Genomic DNA, 23,637 nt, shown 5'->3' with positions numbered 1-23,637 from the left:
TGACCTGTACATTTAAACAGTAAACTAAGAAGCAAGTGATGAAACTGAATTACTGGTTCTCCTTCCTACCCCTCTAACTTAAACATACCTATGATGATTATTATAGTTGTTATTATTATTATAGTTCTGTGAATACTAGTGGGTGAATACATACTAACCAACCAATCCATCAGCAAGAGACAGACACATAATTGATAACACCAGCTAATAACCAACAAAACTAGTTTGTCAGGACCGTTGCTGACTACTCCTCTGGATGACCTTGTCGCTTGAATTGCATTCCTCACCACATTCATCAACCCCTCCCTCACTTCAGGCCTCCTTCAAGACAGAAATCAAGCCGTTCCTTAAGAAACTCACTCTTGACACCATCGACATCCAGAACTACAGGCCGGTATCTCTTCTTTCATTCCTTTCTAAAAAAATGGAACGTGGCGGCCATCTCTAACCAACTGTCACCAACAAAAATAACCTTAATTGACCCTCATCAGTCAGGCTTCATTACCACACACTCCACCGAGACAGCTCTCCCCGCGGTGACTGAGGCAGTCCGGGCTGCCAGAGCCACGTCGCTCTCATCGGTTGTCAATCTCCTTGACCTGTTCTCCGTGCTAGACAACGTGAACCACCAGATGAGACAATGCAATCACTGTCATGTCATCGACTTGACACGACATGTCAAATCAGCCTAATCAGTCACCCATACACCGATGGCAACGGTTCCTTCGCAGGGCTTGCCCTCAGTCAAACGTCAAAGATGCATGGAGGAATGTGGGATTGGGTTGTGCCCAATGTGCTGCAACTATTTCACCTGCTGCTTGACTCAATAAGCAGACCTGGGACTTCTCTCTTCTACCCTGTCTCAGGCCTGATGTTCCACAGAACAGCAGAAGCCTATGTGCATTTCAGCCAACACCATGTTGGGATGCACATGGGCTGGTACAAGACCGGTACCGGTACCAGAGCTCATTCCACGCCCTGGTATTGCCCGCCCCTCAGTCCTCTTGATAGGGATCGGGGTGAAAGGCATTTGCCTTTCAATCTTTCCCAGGTCCATACATGACCTAGGCCCCACCTTCCTACACAATGAATCCTGCAGAGCACTAATGTGGGACACACCTTTTATTTGTCCGGTCAATTTATTGACTTTACTGCTACTTCTTTTGCTTACTACTCTTACTAAGACTGCTATATGTACTCCTACACCTATTACTAACTACTAATAGTCCTAATACTACTACTACTTATGACTTAATATAAATAATTATAATAATAATAATAATTATGGTCATAGGTGTAGTGTTAGTGAAATACTAGCCTAATCACTCTTTCCAATTATTTTTTTATGAGTTAAATTAATAATGAATATGAATATGTAATTTCCTAAATTAAAGTATACACCACTTGAAGTTAATAGTGGTGTATACTTTACACCACTTTTTTAATGTAAGGAATAAGCCTTACATTAGTAGGGCTTATTCCAATGCTAATTTAGAAGAGCATTATCAAACTATAAACACATAGAATATTTTTTAAAACCTAGGCTAATAATCTCTTCCATGTCACCTCAATATCTTGCCCCGTCTCACATGAGATACGTTGTGGCCGTTTCCAACACAGCATGTCTCCCCTTAATGACAAATAACTAATTACCTAACAATGACCAAAACACCATTACTATTGATAACATGCTTCTATAGTTCCGAAATGGTCTTTGCGGTGTGAGGTTACATTGTACATGCCCTATAATATAAGTCCCATGGACTCATAAGTGCTCTTTTAAGGTTACAATTTGTAGCTCTATGCCAATGATAGCTGCAGAATCTTTTTTTAAATTGTAATACTGTTCATTCATATAACTTTAGGCCTAATTATAATTAGGGCAAACACCTTCAAACGGCCGCTTAACATGAATTATTTATTAGGCTATTAATTTATTAACATCAGCTATAAGGTGTGAGGTAGGCTCTATGTTTTAAAATGTTCCATTGACAAATAAAAAATAAACGTGTACAATTTTATTGTGCAAAACTGCTCCGACATTCTTACTACGACACATTTGTTGATGTACCGACAATGTAGTAGGCTAATTAAAAACCGAAGAACCAGATCCGTGTGCTGCGGAGGGAGTTGCGAACGTCCCGTTTTGCTGAGTCATAGGATGACGCGGCTCCGCCTGACGGCGTGACGCGTTTCCAGTCTGCAGCGCCCTGCCGCTTATAGGAGGAGCCGCAGCACAGCGCTCAGTAGCCGCTCACATAACCTCGTTTAACGCGCTCAGATCGGTGTACAACGAGCACCAGTCTCACCCGTTAGTCGCTTTATCATAGCCATCACCTATTGTCTCGCTTTTGGGCTACAGAGAAGAAATTCAGATGCTAGTGTAAGCTGGGGGGAGTTGAGCGGTTGGTGCAGTGTGTGTGTGTGTCTTTACCTTGCTAAACACACATTAGCCAGTGATGCACACGGGCCATCTTGATGGTCAGTTCACAAACGAAACCAACGAGACCTCGCATTGCCTTTCTCATACCTGCTTCTTTGTTTGGATCGGTGTCTAAAACCTCAGCTCCTCTTTTATTTCGGGAGAACTAGCCAGCCACTGTTGTGTTTTAGCAAACTGGTTTGCACCAGGCACCAGTAGACAGCATAGGTCAGCACTGGTCTCTCCGCGATGGGCTTGCTGTCACAAGGGTCACCGCTCAACTGGGAGGAAACCAAGAAGTACGCAGATCACATCCGTAAACATGGTATCATTCAGTTCCTCAACATCTACAATAAAGTGAAAGACCGCCAGAGAGACGTGTTGAAATGGGGAGACGAGGTAAGCGTGAATGAAAGAATGAATGGAAAAGGTTCAAGTTGAACTCATCTTATTCACAAAGCCTGTGTGGGTGACTACATTTTACGTAGAAATTAACTTATCACTATGGTTATTATTGTGATACCTTGTGTTTCTTGTGTGCGTATACTACAATATAATAATGGCTTACACCTCATACGTGATTATCCATTACACATTAACCTACACCTTAATCTTTGTACTTATATCAATGCTCAGGCCCACACGCTGATGCGATTTGTTATCACTGTGCAGTTACATGTCTATTGACCTTATTTTCTACTTCTGCCCCTGACTCTGAATATTCTCTAACGTTGGAGTAAAGACACTTTTTTTTCTTAAGTTATTCACATTTTCAATTGGACACTGGCTGTATTCGTTGCTGTGTGGACCACATACGTTCAAGCAACGTGGAATGTTGTTGTCATAGAGTAATCCACCTTGCAGAATGGGGATTACACTATGGGGGATGATGAAAAGTCCTGGAGGATGATTGATGAATTTGTAATGAATGTGTGATCTTGTGCTTTGCTATAGAAAATTAAAAGAAACAACATGCATGTGATTAATGCAAAACGTGGTCAATGCTGACCTGTTGGGTTTTTCTTGACCTTTTTTTTAAGGTGGAGTACATGTTGATTGAAATGGACGAGGCAAACGAGAAGGTTCGAATTGTTCTGAGTGGAGGGGAAGTTTTAGAAACGCTTCAAGACCAAGGTGAAAAGATCAACCCTAAGTAAGCAAGCATTCAACTACACCTTTAGAAACACACCATATGAATACTGTGAGCTTACAAGAGTACACAAGCAACTCCTGGCATTGTTTAGTATTATTTAGGACTCAAAAAAGCAGTGGGGTCAGTAATGAGCAGACATTTCACTAAAAATGTCATCAATATTGCATAAGAAAAATGTGTCTTTATTGCACTGTATGCCACTCCTCTGTTTCAAAACACTTTCAATGAAAACAATGTACTCGGGGCGGTATAGATGGATTATTTTGATAACCAGTTCATAAATGTATAAATAGGTGAAAAAATAATGCACAAAGTGCATAACTAACCCTGCTATTTCCTAGTGGCCACTAGGAAATGACACAACAGCATTGTGTACGAATATAAAGTGTCTCACGGATTGTTCAAAGCCAAAGCGGTATTAAACGAGATTACGAGTGAACAAATAGTCAAAGTCACACGTACTGCCGCTGTTAATTCCCCCCCTCAGTCTACGCGTCGCTTATTACTCAGTCATTTGAGCGGCTTGGCTGGAAACTTGGGAGACAAAGGGGGCCCGATGGAAAGCAGAAAATAATTGAGGCCAGCCAGGGTAAACGGGGGGGGGGGGCAAATTCTTGTTTGCGTGACTGAGCATGTCTGCGAACCTGTGAAAACACGCGTGGCTTTGTGGAAGCACGCTCGGCGCATCGATGACGTCACCGCATACCCGCCCGGCGCCGAGGTCCCCGGGGCAAATGGAATACCTGGCTGGTTCCTTCCTCCCCCGGGTCTTAATCTCTCTTTTGTTATCCCAGCCACCCCACCCTGTGGAGGCCGGAGTACGGCAGCTACATGATCGAAGGCACCCCCGGCCAGCCGTACGGCGGCACCATGTCGGAGTTCAACACCGTGGAGGACAACATGGACAAGAGGCGACGAGAGGCCTCTGCCGCGCTGAAGCCCAACGAGACCCTCTGCACCGTCACCGCCTTCCCCAGGTAGCCGGGCCAGCCGACAGCCCCCCTTAGTGCCTCATGGTTGCCTATGAAGAACGTTCGATATATGACCAAGATATCCCTCTCTCTCTCTGATGTATATTTATGCATATATTGAGATTGAGTTGTGCAGTAAATGTCTGATGCTTCTAGGTTAGGGTGTCCGGGTTTCACCCAACCAGAGTATCGCCCGACACCTGTGGAAGCGGGAGTCTCCAGGTCTTTGTTCTTCCCGGACGAAGCGATCAATACGCATCCAAGATTCAGGTACACTCATGGGACGGCTCGGGACTCGACGGCATGTTTTGGTTGGAGGGGTGAGTGAAGCCCTGCCTCCCTGAGCCTCCCGATGGGTGAGGCTTAACCGCGTGTGGTTCTATGTTGATGTTCCGTACCCTCTTTTCAGCACGTTGACCAGAAACATACGTCACAGGAGAGGCGAGAAAGTGGTCATCAATGTACCAAGTAAGTGTTGCGAGTAGCGTCTTGTTTCAAGGGCCTTGTGCAGCTTATAGCACGGAACAGAAGTGCTATATTGTTTTCATTCCCATGGTCTTGTGTCTGTGTTCCAGTCTTCAGGGACCAGAAAACCCCAACTCCCTTCGTGGAGAACTTTCCGGAGGACGACGGGGAGGGGGCGAGAGCCGCGCTGCCAGACCACATCTACATGGACGCCATGGGCTTCGGGATGGGCAACTGTTGCCTCCAGGTACACACAGAGACCAGGACACGGAACGACACGCACACATCCAGTCACAACTCATCCGTGATACTGGATATGCTCGCAGGCTATGCACGTAATCTACACTGACAGCTCTTCGATTTGCATCGCTGGTCAGGGGCCAACAGGAAGAGCAGAGTGCGATTTGCAACACAGACTTTGTGTTGCAGTGCTGTACTTTGACCCGCCTTAACCTCTCTTTACTGCAGGTGACATTCCAAGCGTGCAGCATTGCCGAGGCACGATATCTGTACGACCAACTGGCAACATTCTGCCCTATTGTGGTAAGTCGATAAGGTACTGGCGGTGGTATAGTCAAACATTCAAGGTCCATTACTTTTTTTTACTGTCAGAGATTGGCCTCCTAATCCATTCTACTCTTGAATCTGCTTGCATTAGTCTTACCATCCAATCATCTTTATGTTACCAAGGGAATAGGACGTTGATTAATGAAGCAGCCTGCCAACAAAGGCAGGTTGCATGGCTCTACATGCGCAGCATCTGAACAACATTGAAATGACAGTCACTCAAAAGAGAAATGTAATTGTTGTATAAAGATGGTGAAAGAGTAAATATCACGGTCCAGACAAACATTCTCAAAAGGCAGGCTCTAGCTCCCCGTGTCCTGGGAGTTTGGAAGCCATTGTGTATTTTTTGGGCTGCAACAAGACAAACAAATGGGCCGCAATAAAGTGGAGCGCTTGTTTTGCCCGCTCCTCGCAGATGGCCCTGAGTGCTGCCTCGCCCTTCTACCGGGGGTACGTGTCCGATATTGATTGCCGCTGGGGGGTTATTTCTGCCTCGGTGGATGACCGCACACCGGAGGAAAGAGGCCTAAAGGTAAGCTGCCCGAATCCGAGGGTTTCTATGGGATGAACTTTAATTGTGGGAGTCGTTGCTAGAGGCACGTGTTGGCTTCAGCGACGCAGGTGTTGGTGTTGGAGGAAGTTTATGAGTAACCTGAGCCCGACGCTGTGTTATGTGTTTTGCGGTCTGATGTAGGTTATAAAATGGTGCTGCTCTAGTAAAGGGTGTGAGGGCGGTGAAATAATAGGCTCAGCTCGAAAATAACGGCAATAATGTTTTTTTACGGGACTTTGAGTATGGTGCGGACCCTGTGCCACATGTGATGGGGCTGTATACCGCCCTGACAGATGGATTTGTTCTCCGTTTTAGTCTTCAAACATTGTGAAAAGCTTTCTTCTTGACCTTTTTTGCAGCCGTTGAAAAACGACAAATACAGAATCTTCAAATCGCGGTACGACTCCATCGACAGCTACCTCTCCAGCTGTGGGGAGAAGTACAACGACATCGACCTGACCATCGACGAGGACATCTACAAACAGCTCCTGGATGGAGGTACGTTCGAATTCACAGTCACTCCAGTCACCCTTTCACCCTTCCAAAAGAGTCTGGCCTGAACACCGTAATTCGCCGACGTGGTGCGTATTATGAAACCGATGGTCTGACCGCTGTGTCTCAGGAATCGACAAGCTGCTGGCTCAACACATAGCCCACCTCTTCATCCGAGACCCTCTGTCGGTGTTTGAGGAGAAACTGAACCTGGACGACGAGAACGAGTCTGATCACTTCGAGGCAAGTGTTTGCCTGTGATTGCATAAGTACTAGTACTAACAAAAGCCTAGCGTAGCCAGGGGTGTGAGCTCTGTTTAACTTCGCGTGCACAGCTTATTGATCATCATCATGTTTTGGTCCATAGAACCTCCAGTCCACCAACTGGCAGACCATGAGATTCAAACCCCCGCCCCCAAACTCGGACATCGGCTGGAGGGTTGAATTCCGCCCCATGGAGGTAACCAGCGGAGCCTCGCGCGGGTTTTAAAGAGATTCGATCTGAGGGAAGTCAAATTTTGATTGACACTTTTTTTTTTTTTCCGCGTTCTTCCAGGTGCAGCTGACTGACTTTGAGAACTCTGCGTACGTGGTGTTTGTCGTGCTCCTCACCAGGGTCATCCTGTCCTACAAACTGGACTTCCTCATCCCCCTGTCTAAGGTAGATGTTATCTCTAGTCACAGGTTGTCCTGGCTGTTGAGCTTGCACGTGGTCTTCTTCTTCTTTATGTGCCTTTTGTAGCTGGTGGGTTATGACAGTTTCCCATTTCTTCACTCAGCATTTTTATTGAACCCTGGGAGATCCCTTTTGAGCTGCACTGGTTGGGTAGTAGGGGGCAGACAAGGCAGTGCTGCATTGTCTGGTCCACTTCTCCACATTCGCAGTCGGCTTGGCCAGTTTCATAGCCACATCTGGCCATGGCAGCGTTTCATCGCCCTGGTCCTGTTCTCATTCAGGTTCAGTGTCTTCCACTTGCATGGGGGGGGGGAACACTGTTTTTTTTCTTTCTCTTTTAAGTTTTGTGAATTCTCCTGGTTCTTGCCGACAGGTGGACGAGAACATGAAGGTGGCGCAGAAGAGGAACGCCGTGCAGGAAGACATGTTCTACTTCCGGAAGGACATCTTCAAAGGCAAGGGGTGGGGGCGTTCGGCGGGGGGGGTCTGCTGACGCGGTCCCAGCCGGGGGTTCTTACTCATCACGGGCTCCTTTCCCTCCCGCCTCCAGGGTGCAACCCCGGGCTCGACGGCGCCGCGGCGTCCGCCCAGAACGGCGTGGAGACGGACGGCGACAGCGAGGAGTACACGCTGATGAGCATCGACACCATCATCAACGGGAAGGTCGGAACGCCCTCGCATTCAAAACGGACGGAGAAGTCCTTCCTTTGAAATTCATTCATTTTTTTTTTGCGATCAGTTTTCTATTGTATTTTATAATTCATGCAGTTATTTGAAATAGATTCATTCCTGAATGGAAATGGTACACAATAAAATGATTATTAATATAAATGAAGTAATGACAAAAATAGGACCAAAATCCTATTAGAGTAAAGTAAATTAAATCACATGCTTACACAATTGCGGTGTGTGTATTCACAGTATTATGTGGTGATGAATGTATGTGTACTGAATTGTGTTATTCTTTTTGTCGTCCCCTAGGAGGGCGTGTTCCCCGGCCTGATCCCCATCCTCAACTGCTACCTGGAGAACATGGAGGTGGACGTGGACACGCGCTGCACCATCCTCAACTACCTGAAGCTCATCAAGAAACGAGCCTCAGGTACGCACGCACGCACTGTCACTCACTCACTGATTCACTGTCACTCACTCACTCACTGACTCACTGTCACTCACTCACTGTCACTCCCTCACTCACTGTCACTCAATCACTCACGCACTCACTCACACACTCACTCTTTCTCCATTGTTCCTATTCGGAAAAAATAGCAAAACTGGAAAGCGCTTCAAAGTTAATGCACACCGTCGTTCTACAACGATACATATATATTGCCTTTTTCCCACGCACATGAAGAAGTTTGGTTTCATCAGAAAGAATCTGGGCGTGACCGTTGCCTCTTAGCCTCAGGCTTGTAGCAGCGAGCCGTGACGCCGAGGGCCTCGACCCACACGGCCTCTGTGTCTCCGCAGGGGAGCTCATGACCATGGCCAAGTGGATGAGGGAGTTCGTGGCCCGCCACCCGCAGTACCAGCAGGACAGCGTCGTCACCGACAAGATCAACTACGACCTCCTGAGGAAGTGCGACCGCATCGCCAAGGGGCAGGAGCGCTGCCCCGAGCTCTTTGGAGAGCCCATCAACCGGTTCAAATGAAAGCAGCGCGGGGCTCTACTGTAGTGTGAACCGTACCGCCGCCGGTCCTGTCGGCATGGAGACACCAAGTATGAGGCTTGACATGGGGGGGGGGGGGGGTGCGTTTCAGAGTGCCACACGTGCGCAACTTAAGACACCCATTGGCACTAAGCGTGTACATAATTGATCAGATTTTTATGATTATCGACTTATTTTAATAGAACGGAGAAAAAAAAAAAAGGTTAAAGCGCGAGGCGTTGAAATGTGTATATATTTACTTTCTCGCTGGTGGTTGAAGGACGCCAGCGTTGGTGAATGTACATTTTAGCAAAAGTGGTGTACAATAGCGGGCATTTAATCATTGTGTGTTGTTATTTTTTTGTATATACAGCACTTGAGGCTTTTAACATTAACGTGGGTTCTTTAAATTAGTCCTCTGCATGTAGTAGAAATCTTTCGCTTTTGAAGTGCTGAATCCTGCTTGCCTTGCTGTGCTGGCACAATGTAGAAATGAGAGCTAAATGCAAGTGGAGATTGAGACTTTTGCAATGTTTGCTGCTTCCAATAAATCTGCACAGCATTCAATCATGTTGCACGCTCCGCTTTATGAAAAAATAAATGTGTCTTTCAATATTACACACACGAGGTGGTTATATTTTTGTACTGGTGTTTCCGCTTGAGGTGCTGAAAGACAAAGCAGACTTCGTTTAAACAGCTTCAAAGGAATGTTTAAAATGAATTGAATACTTCAGTAGACTAGCATTTGAATTGCATACATCTAATCAACAAAGCAAAGGTTTGCTTTTATCTTTACCTCTACAATTATACTGCATGTTATATTTCAGTTGAGGTTTTAACTTTTTCCACCCCCGACATTTGTCTGCAACAAAGGTGGTTTGATCTTCGCTCTCTAAACAACGTCGATTTCATTCCAACCATGCCCGCATTTTCTAGTTGACACCCCGCTAGGAATTCTACCAGTCAGCACATTTGCGTGATCGGAGGAGGACAGTGGTCGTTCGACACTGCGTCCAGAAGGCTTTGGTATTCATTAAAAAATACGTTTAAAAGAATTAAAGGATAACATGCATACTTAAACCAAACCCCCGTTATGTGCATCTTTATCAAGATAAAACTGAATGAAAATGTAAGACTATAAACACATTTCCTGAGCACTTCACAAATGGTGTCGTGATCAGGCGTCACTGGAGCGTCCTTTGGACGAGACGCCGCCGCCCTATTTCCATTCTACCGCTAGATGGCGCCAATGCTCTGGCTCTTAAGGACAGTGCTCCTCTAATTTATGGCCAGTTCAGGGCTTTCTATCAAGATGTGCTTTGATGCAGATAATTATAAACCCAGTGATTAATCCTACAGAATACCTATCTAAAATCCTAATCCTCATAGAGAGGTTAACACAATTCTGACCTTGCCCCCGAATAGACTATTCCGATCCAATAATGTTTTGATCAGTGTAAAGAAATGTGTAATTGTAGTGTGTAGGCTACCACTGTAAAATCGATAAATACTGTATTATTTCTCTAATGTATAATAACTCTGGTTTTGCTATTTATTTACTTTGCTTATTTAGACAGGTCTATGATTAATATATTAATCTTTGGGTGTATGCTTGCTGTAGACATCCTAACTCTTAAACTTTAAGGTCAACTATATCTTTAGTAGGGTACACCACCCAAAATAGTGGGTGAACTGAATTAATTGTGTGCTTTGATATAATCAAACGTTTTCGATATAGCCTTAAAGCACAACCATTCATTCATTCATTCATTCATTCATTCATTCATTCATTCATACATTCATTCATATTCCATCCATCAAGTTTCCGGGCGTATAAGGGACTTCAAGATTAAAAAAGTAAAAGTACATCTTCCACTAGACCCCGGTATCGAATAGACGCACGGTTTCACTGGTGTATGTTAATCTAGTAGAAAGAGGGGCACGGCTTTGTTTGGGATTATTTCGGCCTGTTCTGCGATAGCAAACACCGGCGCCCTGTTTTAATGCTCGCACAGGGCACCCGGCCAGTCGACGCGTTCCTCCCACTCGTTTCCCAGTCCACCACAAGGCTGCACGTTGTGCGGATACCAGCAAGCCAAGGTTACACAGCGACTCCCCCCCCCGCTCCCAAGGTAGGTAACATTGCTTTTTTTACCGCGTTATTCGCGCTTCGCTAACAATGTTCGCGTTTTTGTGTGAGGAACGAACGTAACCGCTCGACTTCCGAGGGTTTTGCGGATTACTCGCAGGACTGGAATGGCGTCAGACTGGATGTTTGTCGGCTGATGATGAGGCGGTGACCTCTGTTGTGCCGTAGCCTAGATGCGACCAGGAGGCAGGCGACACCACCGCGCCACAGGGGTGGTGGAGCCTTCCCCCCCCCCCCCCCCTCCCTTCTATGGGGTTATTCAGAGAACCACCGCGTCTAGAGGGAAAGAACCCAGTTCCGGACGCCACTCGCACTCTTTCAAAGTTTGACGGACCCAACTTGTGGTTTTTGAACGCTATGGTATGTTGCTTGTTTTCTGTTCTTTCGCGATTAAATGGAAACTAAAGACTTGTATTGTTATTTTCATGTTATTTTCCATAGACCCTAGTCCTGTCAGTAATGAGGAAACACGTTGGCTGATTGAATCGCATGTTGGTGCTGGTTGGAGCATGTGCTTTATAGGCTACGTTTTAAAGTTGAATTCCATCATTATAAATATATGAATGTGTAATATATGGACACATAATATACGAAAGTGCATCGATACAAGCAAATCCGCTTATTTTGGAATATAGAATAAAGATAAAATGAAGGTACATCTAGGCCTCTCCATCTACATCAGGATGTTTTTGCCTCCGGAAACATGGTACGTTCATCCACTTTCATTTCAGTGATAAGATGTTGCCCAGATTAGGTTCTTCTTGTTTGATAACCAAATCCTTCTCCAAACTCTTTTCTCTTTAGATATTTGTTGCGTTGATAAACATGCGTCAGTCCTCCAATACACATGTACTAGTCTGTACAATGAGGGGTGATACTGTACTCTAAACTGATTATCATGCACAGGTATCACTTGACCTTTGTACAGATATATCGTTCGGTTGATTCAAATAACCCTATTGTGGCTAGGTTATGATACACAAAAGCCAATTGTAACTGCGTTATAAAATATATTGGTATGTTACACATTATAGCTAGAGAGATAGTGTATCTTAGCTACCAGTATAATTTGATAGGTCCTCTCATTAGCGGTTCCGTTTCTCTGTCCCCAGAAACCCAGGGCAACGCGATTAACCCCTCAGTGTATTCCACATACATTCATCCCATTTATCCAATACAAACATATCTTATCATAACGAAAACAGTCAAATTGCTCAGCAAAATGAATAAAGCTACATCAACGCTTTGTTTGAAATTGCTACTGATAACGGAGTGCACTGGCTTATCGACTTGCAGAAGCGTTTCACATTACACAGTGACACGCACGGCGCCAGGGCAGCAGCATTTGACATGACATCGCAACGCACGTCACAGACAGATCTCCTGCGCCTTATCTCCCAATAGACATGCATTATAGATGATGGTTCTCTGTGACATGATTAAATTGAACCTCGAAGTAAGAAGTGGTATGTACACAGATGTCTTGAGTGTGATAATTATGTGTGTGCCTTCTTTGCAGGGATAGTTTGAAAGTATGGTGCATTTCAGAGGAGTGCTCTACAGACAGTGGCTTTGTCTTGTCCATGCTTATTGTTAAAATATCCTTAAACACATTGTAGTACAACTTTTATTGAGTGAAATCGACTACAGACTATGAACTCACAACATTTTCAAACATGTATCAATGCGTTGTATAGTTTAAAGTATATACGATACGTGTTCAAACTGTAGAGCGATGAAGTTTCTGATCAAAGATTGGACAGGATAGTTATAGGGAGATTGTTACCCAGCCGTAAGGTACTGTGTTCGATCCCCAATGTCCGCAGCCCGTAGGCATCTTGAGCAAGATTCCGTACCCTGATCAGCTCCTAACTGATATGTATCGTAATTCCCTCGCGGTGTGTCGACTCAATAGTGAAACTGTAAAATCTCCTGGTTGTCTTCAGGTCTTTCATAAGGATGTATTATACTATTGTGTTTTTGATATAGGTCCTTTGTGTGTTGTCATTACAGGTGATAAATGGAGCCATTCAATCACAGATTAAACATCTACATTGAATCATGGATGGGGCCAAGAGGTAAAGTTCCACATCCATTACCTTTCGCTGCGGTTCGTGTAACTCCTACATCACTTCCTCCATAGCTTCCTGTCATTGTCTGGGGTCCCCAGGACCTTTTATAATCCACCTCAAAGTTTGAGTTAAAAAACAGCAACAAAGTGCACGGGGGGCAGGCTAGTGTAGGGGCTAGTGTGTTGGACTTCCAGCCAAAAGGTACCAGGTTTGATCCCAAATGTTTTCTTTTGTTCTGCCTGTAGGTATTCCTGAGCAGGATGACTAACTCTAGCTGCTCAGTAATCACACTGAATTCACTTTGCTTTGGACCTAAGCGTCTACTAAATAGCAAAGCCAGTGCATATCATTATTGTGGATACTAACAACTCTCGTTGAATCGTTTCTTGAGCCAAATGTTTCTTTTCCTACAGCATACTTCCGTTCCTGGCTATCTTATGGTACCTATGTTAAACATAACCCTGTCAGACGTTAGGCAAATGGACTTCTGGGTTTACTGTTACGTTAACCGCTTTAAAAGCTTAATAGCGAGATCTTGGAAGATACATTTGTTTCATATCATTTTTGTTATTAAATGTCACTCCTTCTTAATAAGCCATTCTGAGTTTGACTTTGTGTGCTATGAGCCGACCATGCCTTCAGCATTAGTTGAGAGAACACATGTACCAGAGACTCTGACCTTCAACAAGCAGTTTTCACCCATACAACACACACTCTGCCTTTAGTGGTTTTGGAGAGAGTAGGATTCGCCTTCACCCAGTATGTCCTATATTTAGATAGGGTATGTCTACACTCTCTGTCCATACAGAGAGTGTATACAATTATTCCTTATGTGGCAACACCCTTCCTCCCCGCTTCCCACTGCTCTCTCTGTCTCACTATCAATCACCCTGTCTCACTATTAATCACCCCTCCACCTCTTCCTCAAACCCAAACAAAGCAGAACTACGCATCCACCGATGGCCCACTTTGTCTCTAACCCCCCCTCTTCCTTTCTCCGACACTTTCGTTGCAAGGACGCTAAAAGTGCATTCGCCAGCAGAAAGTCCCACGCACTGCAGTGTCAAAGTGAGACATGTGCCCCCACGTTTCAGACCCCTAACACACGCTTTGGCTTCCAGACCAGCGGGTGAAGGGATGGCTCCTGCTCGACAACTACCCCCCGACCTTGGCGCTGTCACTGGCCTACCTGCTCATCTTGTGGCTGGGGCCCAAGTTCATGAGGGACCGCAAGCCGCTGTCCTGCAGGCCCCTGATGGTGGCCTACAACCTAGTACTCACCCTGCTCTCCTTCTACATGTTCTATGAGGTGAGGAAGTGAGACGGCTTTGACGGGGCCCCTCGCCGCCAGTGCTGCCTGGTAACCACTGGTGTGTTTTTCGATTCCTCTTGGATTCTGTTAGGATGTCACTAAAGCGTAGTCCCCGGTGGCTGTACTAGGGTGTTCGATCCCTGACGTCCGCAGCATAACCTGTAGGCCTCCTTGAGCGACATGCCCTTCTAACCCCTGAGGGCTCGTTAACCACATTTATCGGAATCGTCCGAGTCGCTAGTAAATGACTGAAAGGGCTTGAAAGTCAAACATAAGCCATCTGTGGTCTCATTCAAGATGAACCCTTGATCGGTAGATACTGGTCACATGCCACTCAGCATCGTGTGCTGTGGTTTGAATTAAAAACGACTGGTTTGACTGGATGAGACACAGGCCAGTGGCCTTTGCTGTGGTTCACAGAAACCCAACCACCAGAGATAGTATGGTGGTGGCTAAGGGGTGGTGGTGGTGGGAGGAGAGAGAGGGCACAGCTGGGCTGTGACAGGGGTCATTGTTACAACAAACAAATCCTCACAGACATCCCTACAGCCTCCTTTTGTCTTCTGACGACGGCCATGGTATACACTTAATATCTAATTTACAAGGTTTACATTGGATATCTTAAAGATTTAGAGGACCTAATTATTAACAGGGTTCAAACAAATGTGCCTTTCAGGCTGCAGTGCCGAGCGAGGCAATTTTACAGACTGGTACACAACAGCCATTTTCAAACTGGAAACCAGGGTGAATCAGGGTGAATCCACAGAAAGCGGGGTGAATCCACGCAATGGAAAAACCAGGGTGAATCAGGGTGAATCCACAGAAACCAGGGTGAATCCACCCAATGGATCACTTATGAAGTCGTCGAACGAAGCGGTTAATTTAACTAAACTGTAACAGTCTCACCCTAACACAGTGGTTCCCAACCTTTGACCTTAGGTGTACCACTAATTATCATCATGACCTTTTGCTGACTACCTCATATGCACATGGTACAAAATGGATAGAAACACGTGTAGTTGCTGAGTTACTACTGCCAGCCCCCCCCATCTTTATACACAATTATTACCGCAAGAGGCCATGGCCAGGGGGAAAGGGGAAAAACATGTGCCCGGAACACGTTGCAAAGAGAAGACTTCCTGAAGAAATACCTCAGCTGTATAAGAGGTCAGAGGCTGGAGGCCCGGACCCAGCCAAGCGCACGTGCTGGGTGATTCAACACGTGCACTCTCTCAGGGCCCAGTCGTGGCCCTTTGACAGCAGCTGGGGCGTCCTGGGAATCAAAGTGCACACCGCGCTGCTCTTTATTGTATTACAGCATCGGGAGGGGCGGAGCCGTCCTTAAACCGTAAACCCTGATTGCTGCTGAGTTTTAGCTTGTGTAATGTCTATAATCCATCCTGGACGAGATGCTTGTCCTTGCTCACATCTGGTGATGTGTAAATACTCGGGACAGCGTCTAGGCTCTTAAATCAATTAGGAAAGCAGTGTTGATGAAACAGGCAAAGGCGTGACTCTATTCTTATTCGGTGAATCAGCATTGAGAGAGGCCAATCTCTGCGTTCTCACCGTGGATTCTCCCGACCTGATGCAGTCGTTTACCAGCGGCGTGGGGCACTTGGATCAAACTGCTTGGGTTGTTTTGCAGAGACCCATGCCTAAGACAACGTGATCTCGCTCCCATCTCCTCCCTGATGGCCCAAAACCGGTCAGCTGGGTTATTAGAGGATCATGTTGCAGCTGTATCTTTCCCCATCATTAGAGCAATTAGCTTTCAACATGATGGCCTGTTTTCAAGGCGAGCGTGGGGTAAATCCCCTGGAATGGCCCAATGGATGGCTGTGGTTGGCTTCAGGTGGAATAGTTGAATTAAAATTTAGCACAAAGACTGCCATTTAAATTTGGTCTGCCATTTAAAGTCCACATTTGAGAAAAGTATATTGAAAAGGTTTCTAAGGAAGAAAAAAGTAATTTCCGTGACAGTTAATATGATCATTGATGAGACTTAGAAGTCTCAAACGGAGGACTTAAGAACAACATATTAATTGCTAAACAGTTCATATTGTTTTCAGCCCCCCCCCCCCGACAGAGTTCTGTCTCTGACCCCCCGTTGTTAGTTGATCAGGGACTAAATGTTTCGTCCTTATCCAGTTTTTGTCCCCCTCCCTGCCCAACATCTGTCTGTACCCCACACCACTCTGGAGGAGTTGGTCAAACAATTGATGTGGATTCACCTTCCCCCTCCTCCCTACCAGACCTGTCTCTAAGCCCCTGTTGTTCTTAAGCCATTGATCAATGGAGCAACTGGTATCAGCATCAAATCTTCTTCTACCCGTCCAACAACAGACCCCCCACAGACAAACAGGTCTGGGCGGCAATCCCACCCAGGCATCCCACCCCGCCGGCGGTTCAACCTGCAGAGGGTGTAGGCAGATGTTTTGATTGGCCTTTCTCTGCTTAACGGTAACCCAATAGGAAACAGGGGGTTACAACTTTTTGTGTGTTTACCATAGAAAACGGGCAATGATTGGAAGGTATCCCATAGCCCCGCCCTTGTCATGCGTTTATATACCGATGGTTGAGTTGAGTTAAAGTCCTAACAACGGGACAGTGACAAATAATGGGAGATTAAACATAAGGGGAGATATTGAAACATAACGGAGACTAACACTGTGTATGAGGGTGACAACTGAAAGGTCAACCATGTATCAGGATTCCTCTGGTTGACGGGGTCCCCTGCAGCAGCCCGTGAATAAAGGGTTTAACATTGTGTCTTGGCTCTCTGGTGTATCTGGGACAAAGGTCATGGAGGCTGCACCCTGCTTTGACTGCACAACTTCTTCACAACCCGGAAGACTCTTTCATCATTTTGGTGCACAGTGTATTGCATGTTAACAGAAAAATGCAGTGATTCCAAGAATGGATGTGTGTGTGTGTGTGCGCGTGTGTGTGTGTTTTTGTGCGGTGTGATGTTAGATATAGTTTCACATAGCCGTGACGTAGTGCAGTGAATTCCTCCACTACAGTCCAGCCCTCTCACGCTTTGCCTGATCCACTTTGTCCACAGCTGGTGGCAGCAGTGAGGAGTGGAGGGTACAACTTCTACTGCCAAGACACACACAGCGATGAAGAGACCGATAACAAGGTGACTGAGCGACTGACTAACTGTTGGAACTTCATATTCATTTTGTATCATTTTCATAACGGTTAGACAATAAATAATATGTAAATAAATACTATATTTGTATAAAAAAAATGAATAGGCCTTTATATATTTTATCTATTTATATATATATATTAATTAATTAATATATATAGCAATATATATATGTTTGCATGCAAGTGCTTAGAGAACAATTGAAAGACATATACATATAAATATCCATATACATATATGGATATGGATATGGATATAAATGAAAGTTAAATAAACCAGTACCTGAAAATCCCATCCGATAAGCCTCAGACAGGAGTTAATGTAATGTTTTATGACATGATAACCTTCTTCAAAGGCCCAGGTGGCTATCTGTGATAGCGCAATACGGCTCACTGTGCCAACACCACAACCAGTTATGGCCGCAGATTGGTACGTTTTATGGTTCATGCTTAACCTTGAAGGCCTTTTGGGAATGTGGCCATGTTCTTTATCACGTGAAGAGTACATCGATAAAACAGTCACCTCAAGCTACTATTGAGTCTTCCTCTGCTTTCCCTCTCTCTAAACACGCAGAGTGAGCGAAGAACATGACACCTTATTTTATTACGTGTTTCGTAGTTCAGCATTACTTCGGTTTTTATCCGTTACGCCTGTGACTCTAAACATCCTGAGCTTTGGTTTCTGTCTGTTCTCTCCCCAGATCATCCATGTCCTCTGGTGGTACTACTTCTCCAAGCTCATCGAGTTCATGGACACCTTTTTCTTCGTCCTGCGGAAGAACAACCATCAGATCACGTTCCTCCACATCTACCATCACGCCAGCATGCCCAACATCTGGTGGTTCGTCATGAACTGGGTGCCATGCGGCCACTGTGAGTACCTTCACCCTCCAGGGACGCACATCACTCCAGTAGCCAGCGTTCGTCCCAAGGCCTTGAGTAGCCGGGTTAAATCATTGATAACCTGCAAGCGATACACCCGCTAACAGCCGAAAAGCCGTCTGTGGTTCTTTCCACTATTCTTCAAATCTCTTCTTGTCTCAACCACAAAATTGATTGCTGTTTTTTTTTTTAATCTTCCTCTGTTTGATTTTATATCATCAAATGTATCTGAAATGCCTTTTCAACTGGTGTTCGGCTCGCCGTTTCTTTAGTCCAGTGTCCCTCCTTGCCACCTAGCCGATCCAGGGGTGTTAAATAACTGAGTTGGCCGGGCGACGCATTCGACCCGACCGTTTGCTTGTAATAGCCACTCACTCACCGGCCTCCTTCTAAGTTGTAATTCATGCGCTGTCTCTCTGCCGTGTGTGTTTTGCCAGCGTACTTCGGGGCCGCCCTCAACAGCCTGATCCATGTGTTCATGTACTCCTACTACGGCCTGTCTGCGGTCCCGGCCCTGCGGCCCTACCTCTGGTGGAAGAAATACATCACACAGGGACAACTGGTACGCTGCTCCTTCCATCGGTTGCTTTGTTGTTCATAGTGCTCCCAAAGCCTTTCATCTTAAGCCCACTTGTGTGTTATTATTGTGCTGCTGCTGTCCTGAACTTCCTCTGTTGTCTCCCTCCAGGTTCAGTTCTTATTGTGCTGCGGTTCTCCTGACCTCCCTGCCTTGTCTCCCTCCAGATTCAGTTCTTCCTGACGATGACCCAGACGCTGTGTGCCCTGGCGTGGCCCTGTAACTTCCCCCGGGGCTGGGTGTGGTTCCAGATAGGGTACCTGGTGACCCTCATCATACTCTTCACCAACTTTTACATTCAGGTAAGCCGAGCAGATTGACTTTTCTTTTTTTGGTTTTGCTCTTTATACTTTTTATCAGTTTTTATCAGTTTTGGATTAATGTTTTAAAGAGAAATCTTGGGTACGATAGCTCTCTCTCTCCTATTTTAGTGGAATTATTTCTAATACCCTTCTGTCAAGCCTTATTTTGTGTGTCATACTTTTATTCCATGATTAAAAAGAGGACATTCCGATCAGATACTGATCGGAATGTCCTCTTTTTATTCAGTCGTCAGTCAATGGTAGCAGATCAGACCGATGTGAGAAACACAGAGCATGCAAAGTACGACCTCTCTCTAGTATTCAGGATCCTCGCAGTACGTCATTCAGTCAGACATCAGATGAGGGACACACGTAGCCTTTCAGGTTTGGCAGGCAGGGCATGAGTGATGCACTGCCTCCGTCGAGAATACCAGTTGATTAACATTCTTTTCGTACATTCTGTCTCTATTGTCTCGTCTCCCTCGTTTCACCCCCGACAGACCTACAAGAAGCAGAAGGTGTCGCTTAAGAACGGCTCCTCAACGAACGGACATGCCAACGGATCGTCTCACGTGGAACACTCTCTCCATAAAAAACTGAGGGTGGATTAATGTACAGTACCACGACCTCACCGAACCCTTTGTTGTAGAGCAGCAGCCAAAGCTGTTCGGGGGACATGTGTATATATCCCCGTTCATACGATGAACTTCAAATAGTTTGGTATCCACTTGGGAAAGTAAAAATAGCGATAGCCACAGTTACCCACAGAGGCTTTTACATATTTTTGCACGTTACCACTAATGGTATTACATAATGCTATCATAGCTGTACTTCCAGGCATGGTTTTATCCGTGAGACAATAGTTTCTACTCCATATAGTTAACACGCCTCCATAGCCGAATAGCTTGCTGGTTGACGAAGGGCCTCTCCTAGCCCTTCTTTGGTGCCCGTCGCTCACAAAGCCACACACTTGTCGTTCCTCTACCTTCTGTCTACAACGGTTCCGTGGATCAAAGCGCTAGAACCCTCTGAGGCAGCCCGGAGAGAGCTCAACGCTAAGTTGATTTGTTGAGTGACATCCGGTAATAAAATCAAGAATTATCTTCCTAATTATAGAACATTCTTTCTGGCCCTCCCCTGTACTGGTTGTAGTACTACGTGTTCCCTCTATAGTCGTGACTTGATGTATTTATTATGTACAAGAGCCACATGGTTGGCCAGCGGTTTGCCCTGAGCGGATGGGATATTATTAATGTACAGTCTAGTTTAGGAATCCTTTAGATTTTGTTTTTTAACTATGTCTTACATTTTTTTTTAACCTGGCTTGTGAAACGCTGACTTCTTGGCAGTCTGTGATCTGTCTGATCACCAGGCCCAAAGCGACGGCGCGGATCTCATCCACTCGGTAGAAACGTCTGCCAGAGTTCGGAATCCAAGACAAGCGTAGAAAACCAACACTCCTACGGCTTGGCATGCCATTTCTTCTACCCCAAATCCAGCAATATTCCTCCAGACCATTAAACACAAGCTTCAATACAAAGGGTAGATAGACGTTTAGTAGCTATATTTAGTATGTTTGACCTTTTAAAACCTTTACGTCTGAAGAACACTGAACGATGGAAAAGGCAAGGGCTTTGATATGGGGACGGCCTTCCTCTGTAAAGCACTGCACAGTACATCCAGACCTCTGCCTCCCAGCTGATCCTACTGATAGTTTTACAATATGATGGAGGGTTCTCAGGGTGTAAATGTCTGTCATGAAGCCCCGGTCTCCACCACATAATGGTACAGCTCGTGTTGTGGCTCCTGTCGTCTGAAGAGAACGAAGAGACCGGGGATCCAAAGCCAAAGTCCAGCGCAGAAAAAAAACACGTTTGTTTATGTGGAGCAGTGGCGTCTTTTTTCTGTTTTTGTGCGCGTCCTCGAAGCACTTGCACATTTATAAACGATTGTAGAGTACTCGTCAGACCGGCAAACTTGGGCCCCCCGGCACATTGCTGTGTATTTTCAGCTTTACCACAGGATGCATCGAGCCGGTCATCTATAAACGGTAGATTATAAAAACTGCTCCTTCCCTTTTTCTGGTTGGAGGTGAAATGCATTGAACTTGTCGCAGAGTATTCCATGACATGTCCTAGTTGCAAATGCCTTATGAATATTGCTACTCGAGTGTATGTATGTTCATTGTTCATATATATATATACATATATATATATACTCATATACTTACTATGGTAAACACCCATCTATAGCTATACTGTTGTATTGCCTATATGCCTTATCAATGAAATGCAGGTAGGCCTATATGTGGCTCCTCATCAAATCTGTTTTTTCACCCACTGACAGCTGAAATGCATTTTAAGGACAAATGCTATACAAAGTTTCACAGGTAAAATTGTGTGTGTGGGTGTGTGTTAAACACACATACACAGGCACCCAATGTTTATACAATTTTGAAAAGAAATGAAGCCTCGTCGTAGGCCAAAGTCCATTTTAAACTGTCACTAAATGCTATGAATAAAAATCACTAATGTTTCATCTGTGCTGTACTTTAGTTTTTGTCTGCCTGCTTTGGTTTGAGTTCCTGACATACTAAAATCTCAGGTGTGTGAGATAACTGCCTAACCCCAATTTGACCCAGTTTTTTTTACTATGAAGTCGTTGGTCCTTTGACACTTTAATCCAAAGTGACTGACAGTAAGTTCAGATAGACTTCAGGAGCGAAGGTCCTAAGGCAGAACCTTCTGGGTAAGCAGTTGAACCCCCGAGCCAGTGCCATCCTGCCCCTGACTGGTCCTTAATGACCCTCGTTGTTATATACGGTCGTAAAGAGAAAAAGACTGATTTGTCAATACACTATTTTTAGTCCCCAAGCACCGTAAACATTCAGTTAAGACGACTGCGTTTGAGGGGTGTAGCCCCCCATACTGTTAGAACAGGGGGCTGTGTCCTGGGGGCTGCACTATTAGGACTGCTCTGTGAGAGCGTCTTCTTTTCTCCCTTGGAAGAAAAGCAGCAATGGGCGTTCCCAGTGTGAGCTGGAATGCCGTGGCGCGACACAGACCACACCCACTAGGAAAACAGAACCACTTCTTTGTGTGAAGTTTGTCTGCTGACTAGAGCGCTATCCAAACAGTGCCCCTGCTTACTTCCACAAGTGTGGGGGGGTGTGTGTGTGCATATGTATGTGTGTAAAGACTTCAGGAACGTGGAAAAAGTTACAACCATGTCTATTCCCCAATTTCGTTGCACTTTGTGCAATGACAATAAAGAGATTCTGATTCTGATTTAGACTTAACTATCCAGAAGGAAGGGTCTTTTAAATGTATGTTGAACGAGGTAGAACCCAGGGGAAAGGCAGTCATCACATTTTTGGTTGATACAGTAAGCAGATACTTTAAGCCAATCCAAAAAGTGTAGGGGGTGTGGAAAGCCCAGATATCAAATATGCTACTTCCTCTTTTAACTGTGAAACCTGAGAGTGTTGTGTTGCACAAGCCATGTGGCTGTAGACACAACGTGGCCGTGACTAGTTCCTTCCACATAATCACGCCGTCTAGTCTGCGTCTGATCACTCTACACGTTCTATGAAATGCTAAATCCCTATTGGACGGAGTGCTCTGGTAAGATATCAGTTTATGGATTATAAGGGACCACAGGCTGTGGAGAAAACACACCAAACCTGTCCATTCCCCTGCCCTCCAGGTGTACCTCGTTAAACCCAACCCTGTGAAGAGGGAAGACTGATGGTTCGCTCAGGAGCACTCTAGGCTTAAGGTCACCGTCTGACGTTTGCCATTCTCTACTTCCCGATTCACCAGGGCCCATCAATGATTAACCACCTGCTAGCCCTGTAGCCTTTATATTGCACTTTCTATTTTACTCATTTCTTTGCATGTTTTCTTTTACCTATCTATTATTTTATTGTATGACTGTTTATATGTGAAGTACTTTGAGTCTGCCTTGTGTATGAAAAGTGCTATATAAATAAAGTTGCCTTGCCTTGCCTTTATGCCTGCTACTACTGAGGTGACTTATCTTATCACATGGGGCTTGCAAGATAAGCGTATTGTCTTTGTTTTATTTCGGTTGGCTATCCAGTTGGCCAAATTTAAAACAGCCGTCCCTGCTATGCCCATCCCTGCACAATTCTCACATCTATAATCAAAATCTATACGTCATTTGTTAAATGCCTCGATGGGTCTCGCTTTAGTTGGAAGTTATGAGCCACGGTATATA

General features: G+C 45.3%; 2 protein-coding genes across 3 annotated transcripts; both read left to right on the top strand.

Moving 5' to 3' along the window:
- Positions 1–2,235: 2,235 nt before the first annotated feature.
- Positions 2,236–9,566, top strand: gclc (glutamate-cysteine ligase, catalytic subunit). Its single transcript, XM_079728811.1, has 16 exons — positions 2,236–2,821; positions 3,463–3,575; positions 4,370–4,552; positions 4,703–4,816; positions 4,956–5,014; positions 5,122–5,258; positions 5,480–5,554; positions 5,994–6,110; positions 6,491–6,629; positions 6,754–6,866; positions 6,991–7,083; positions 7,180–7,284; positions 7,673–7,754; positions 7,850–7,962; positions 8,281–8,401; positions 8,770–9,566. Exons 1-16 carry the CDS (start codon positions 2,672–2,674, stop codon positions 8,949–8,951), a joined length of 1,896 nt encoding a protein of 631 aa, XP_079584937.1. The 5' UTR covers positions 2,236–2,671; the 3' UTR covers positions 8,952–9,566.
- Positions 9,567–10,995: 1,429 nt separating this feature from the next.
- On the top strand, positions 10,996–21,915 carry elovl5 (ELOVL fatty acid elongase 5). 2 transcript variants are annotated; one of them, XM_079730987.1, is made up of 8 exons: positions 10,996–11,080; positions 13,111–13,175; positions 14,291–14,478; positions 17,549–17,626; positions 18,339–18,510; positions 18,957–19,081; positions 19,264–19,398; positions 19,899–21,915. In XM_079730987.1, the coding sequence occupies exons 2-8, from the start codon at positions 13,118–13,120 to the stop codon at positions 20,007–20,009; spliced, it is 867 nt and encodes a 288-aa protein (XP_079587113.1). In that variant the 5' UTR covers positions 10,996–11,080; positions 13,111–13,117; the 3' UTR covers positions 20,010–21,915. The 2 variants fall into 2 exon arrangements, with proteins under 2 accessions (XP_079587113.1, XP_079587112.1); XM_079730986.1 differs by lacking the exon at positions 10,996–11,080 and adding an exon at positions 11,358–11,457.
- The last annotated feature ends 1,722 nt before the right edge of the window (positions 21,916–23,637 follow it).

Source organism: Pollachius pollachius, assembly GCF_949987615.1.
Source record: "Pollachius pollachius genome assembly, chromosome: 2".
In the NCBI taxonomy this organism is placed as follows: Eukaryota; Metazoa; Chordata; class Actinopteri; order Gadiformes; family Gadidae; genus Pollachius; species Pollachius pollachius.
This window is presented reverse-complemented; position numbering and strand designations above follow the sequence as displayed.

What these genes read in the sequence shown, in the direction of transcription:
- elovl5 (XM_079730987.1), top strand. Translation starts at nt 13,118, where the DNA reads ATGGAGCCATTCAATCACAGATTAAACATCTACATTGAATCATGGATG. An exon ending in CCTTCTACATGTTCTATGAG is followed by an intron (nt 14,479 to 17,548) that starts GTGAGGAAGTGA and finishes CTTTGTCCACAG; the next exon opens with CTGGTGGCAGCAGTGAGGAG. An exon ending in ACATCACACAGGGACAACTG is followed by an intron (nt 19,082 to 19,263) that starts GTACGCTGCTCC and finishes GTCTCCCTCCAG; the next exon opens with ATTCAGTTCTTCCTGACGAT.
- gclc (XM_079728811.1), top strand. Translation starts at nt 2,672, where the DNA reads ATGGGCTTGCTGTCACAAGGGTCACCGCTCAACTGGGAGGAAACCAAG. An exon ending in ACGAGTCTGATCACTTCGAG is followed by an intron (nt 6,867 to 6,990) that starts GCAAGTGTTTGC and finishes TTTGGTCCATAG; the next exon opens with AACCTCCAGTCCACCAACTG. An exon ending in TCCTCATCCCCCTGTCTAAG is followed by an intron (nt 7,285 to 7,672) that starts GTAGATGTTATC and finishes TCTTGCCGACAG; the next exon opens with GTGGACGAGAACATGAAGGT.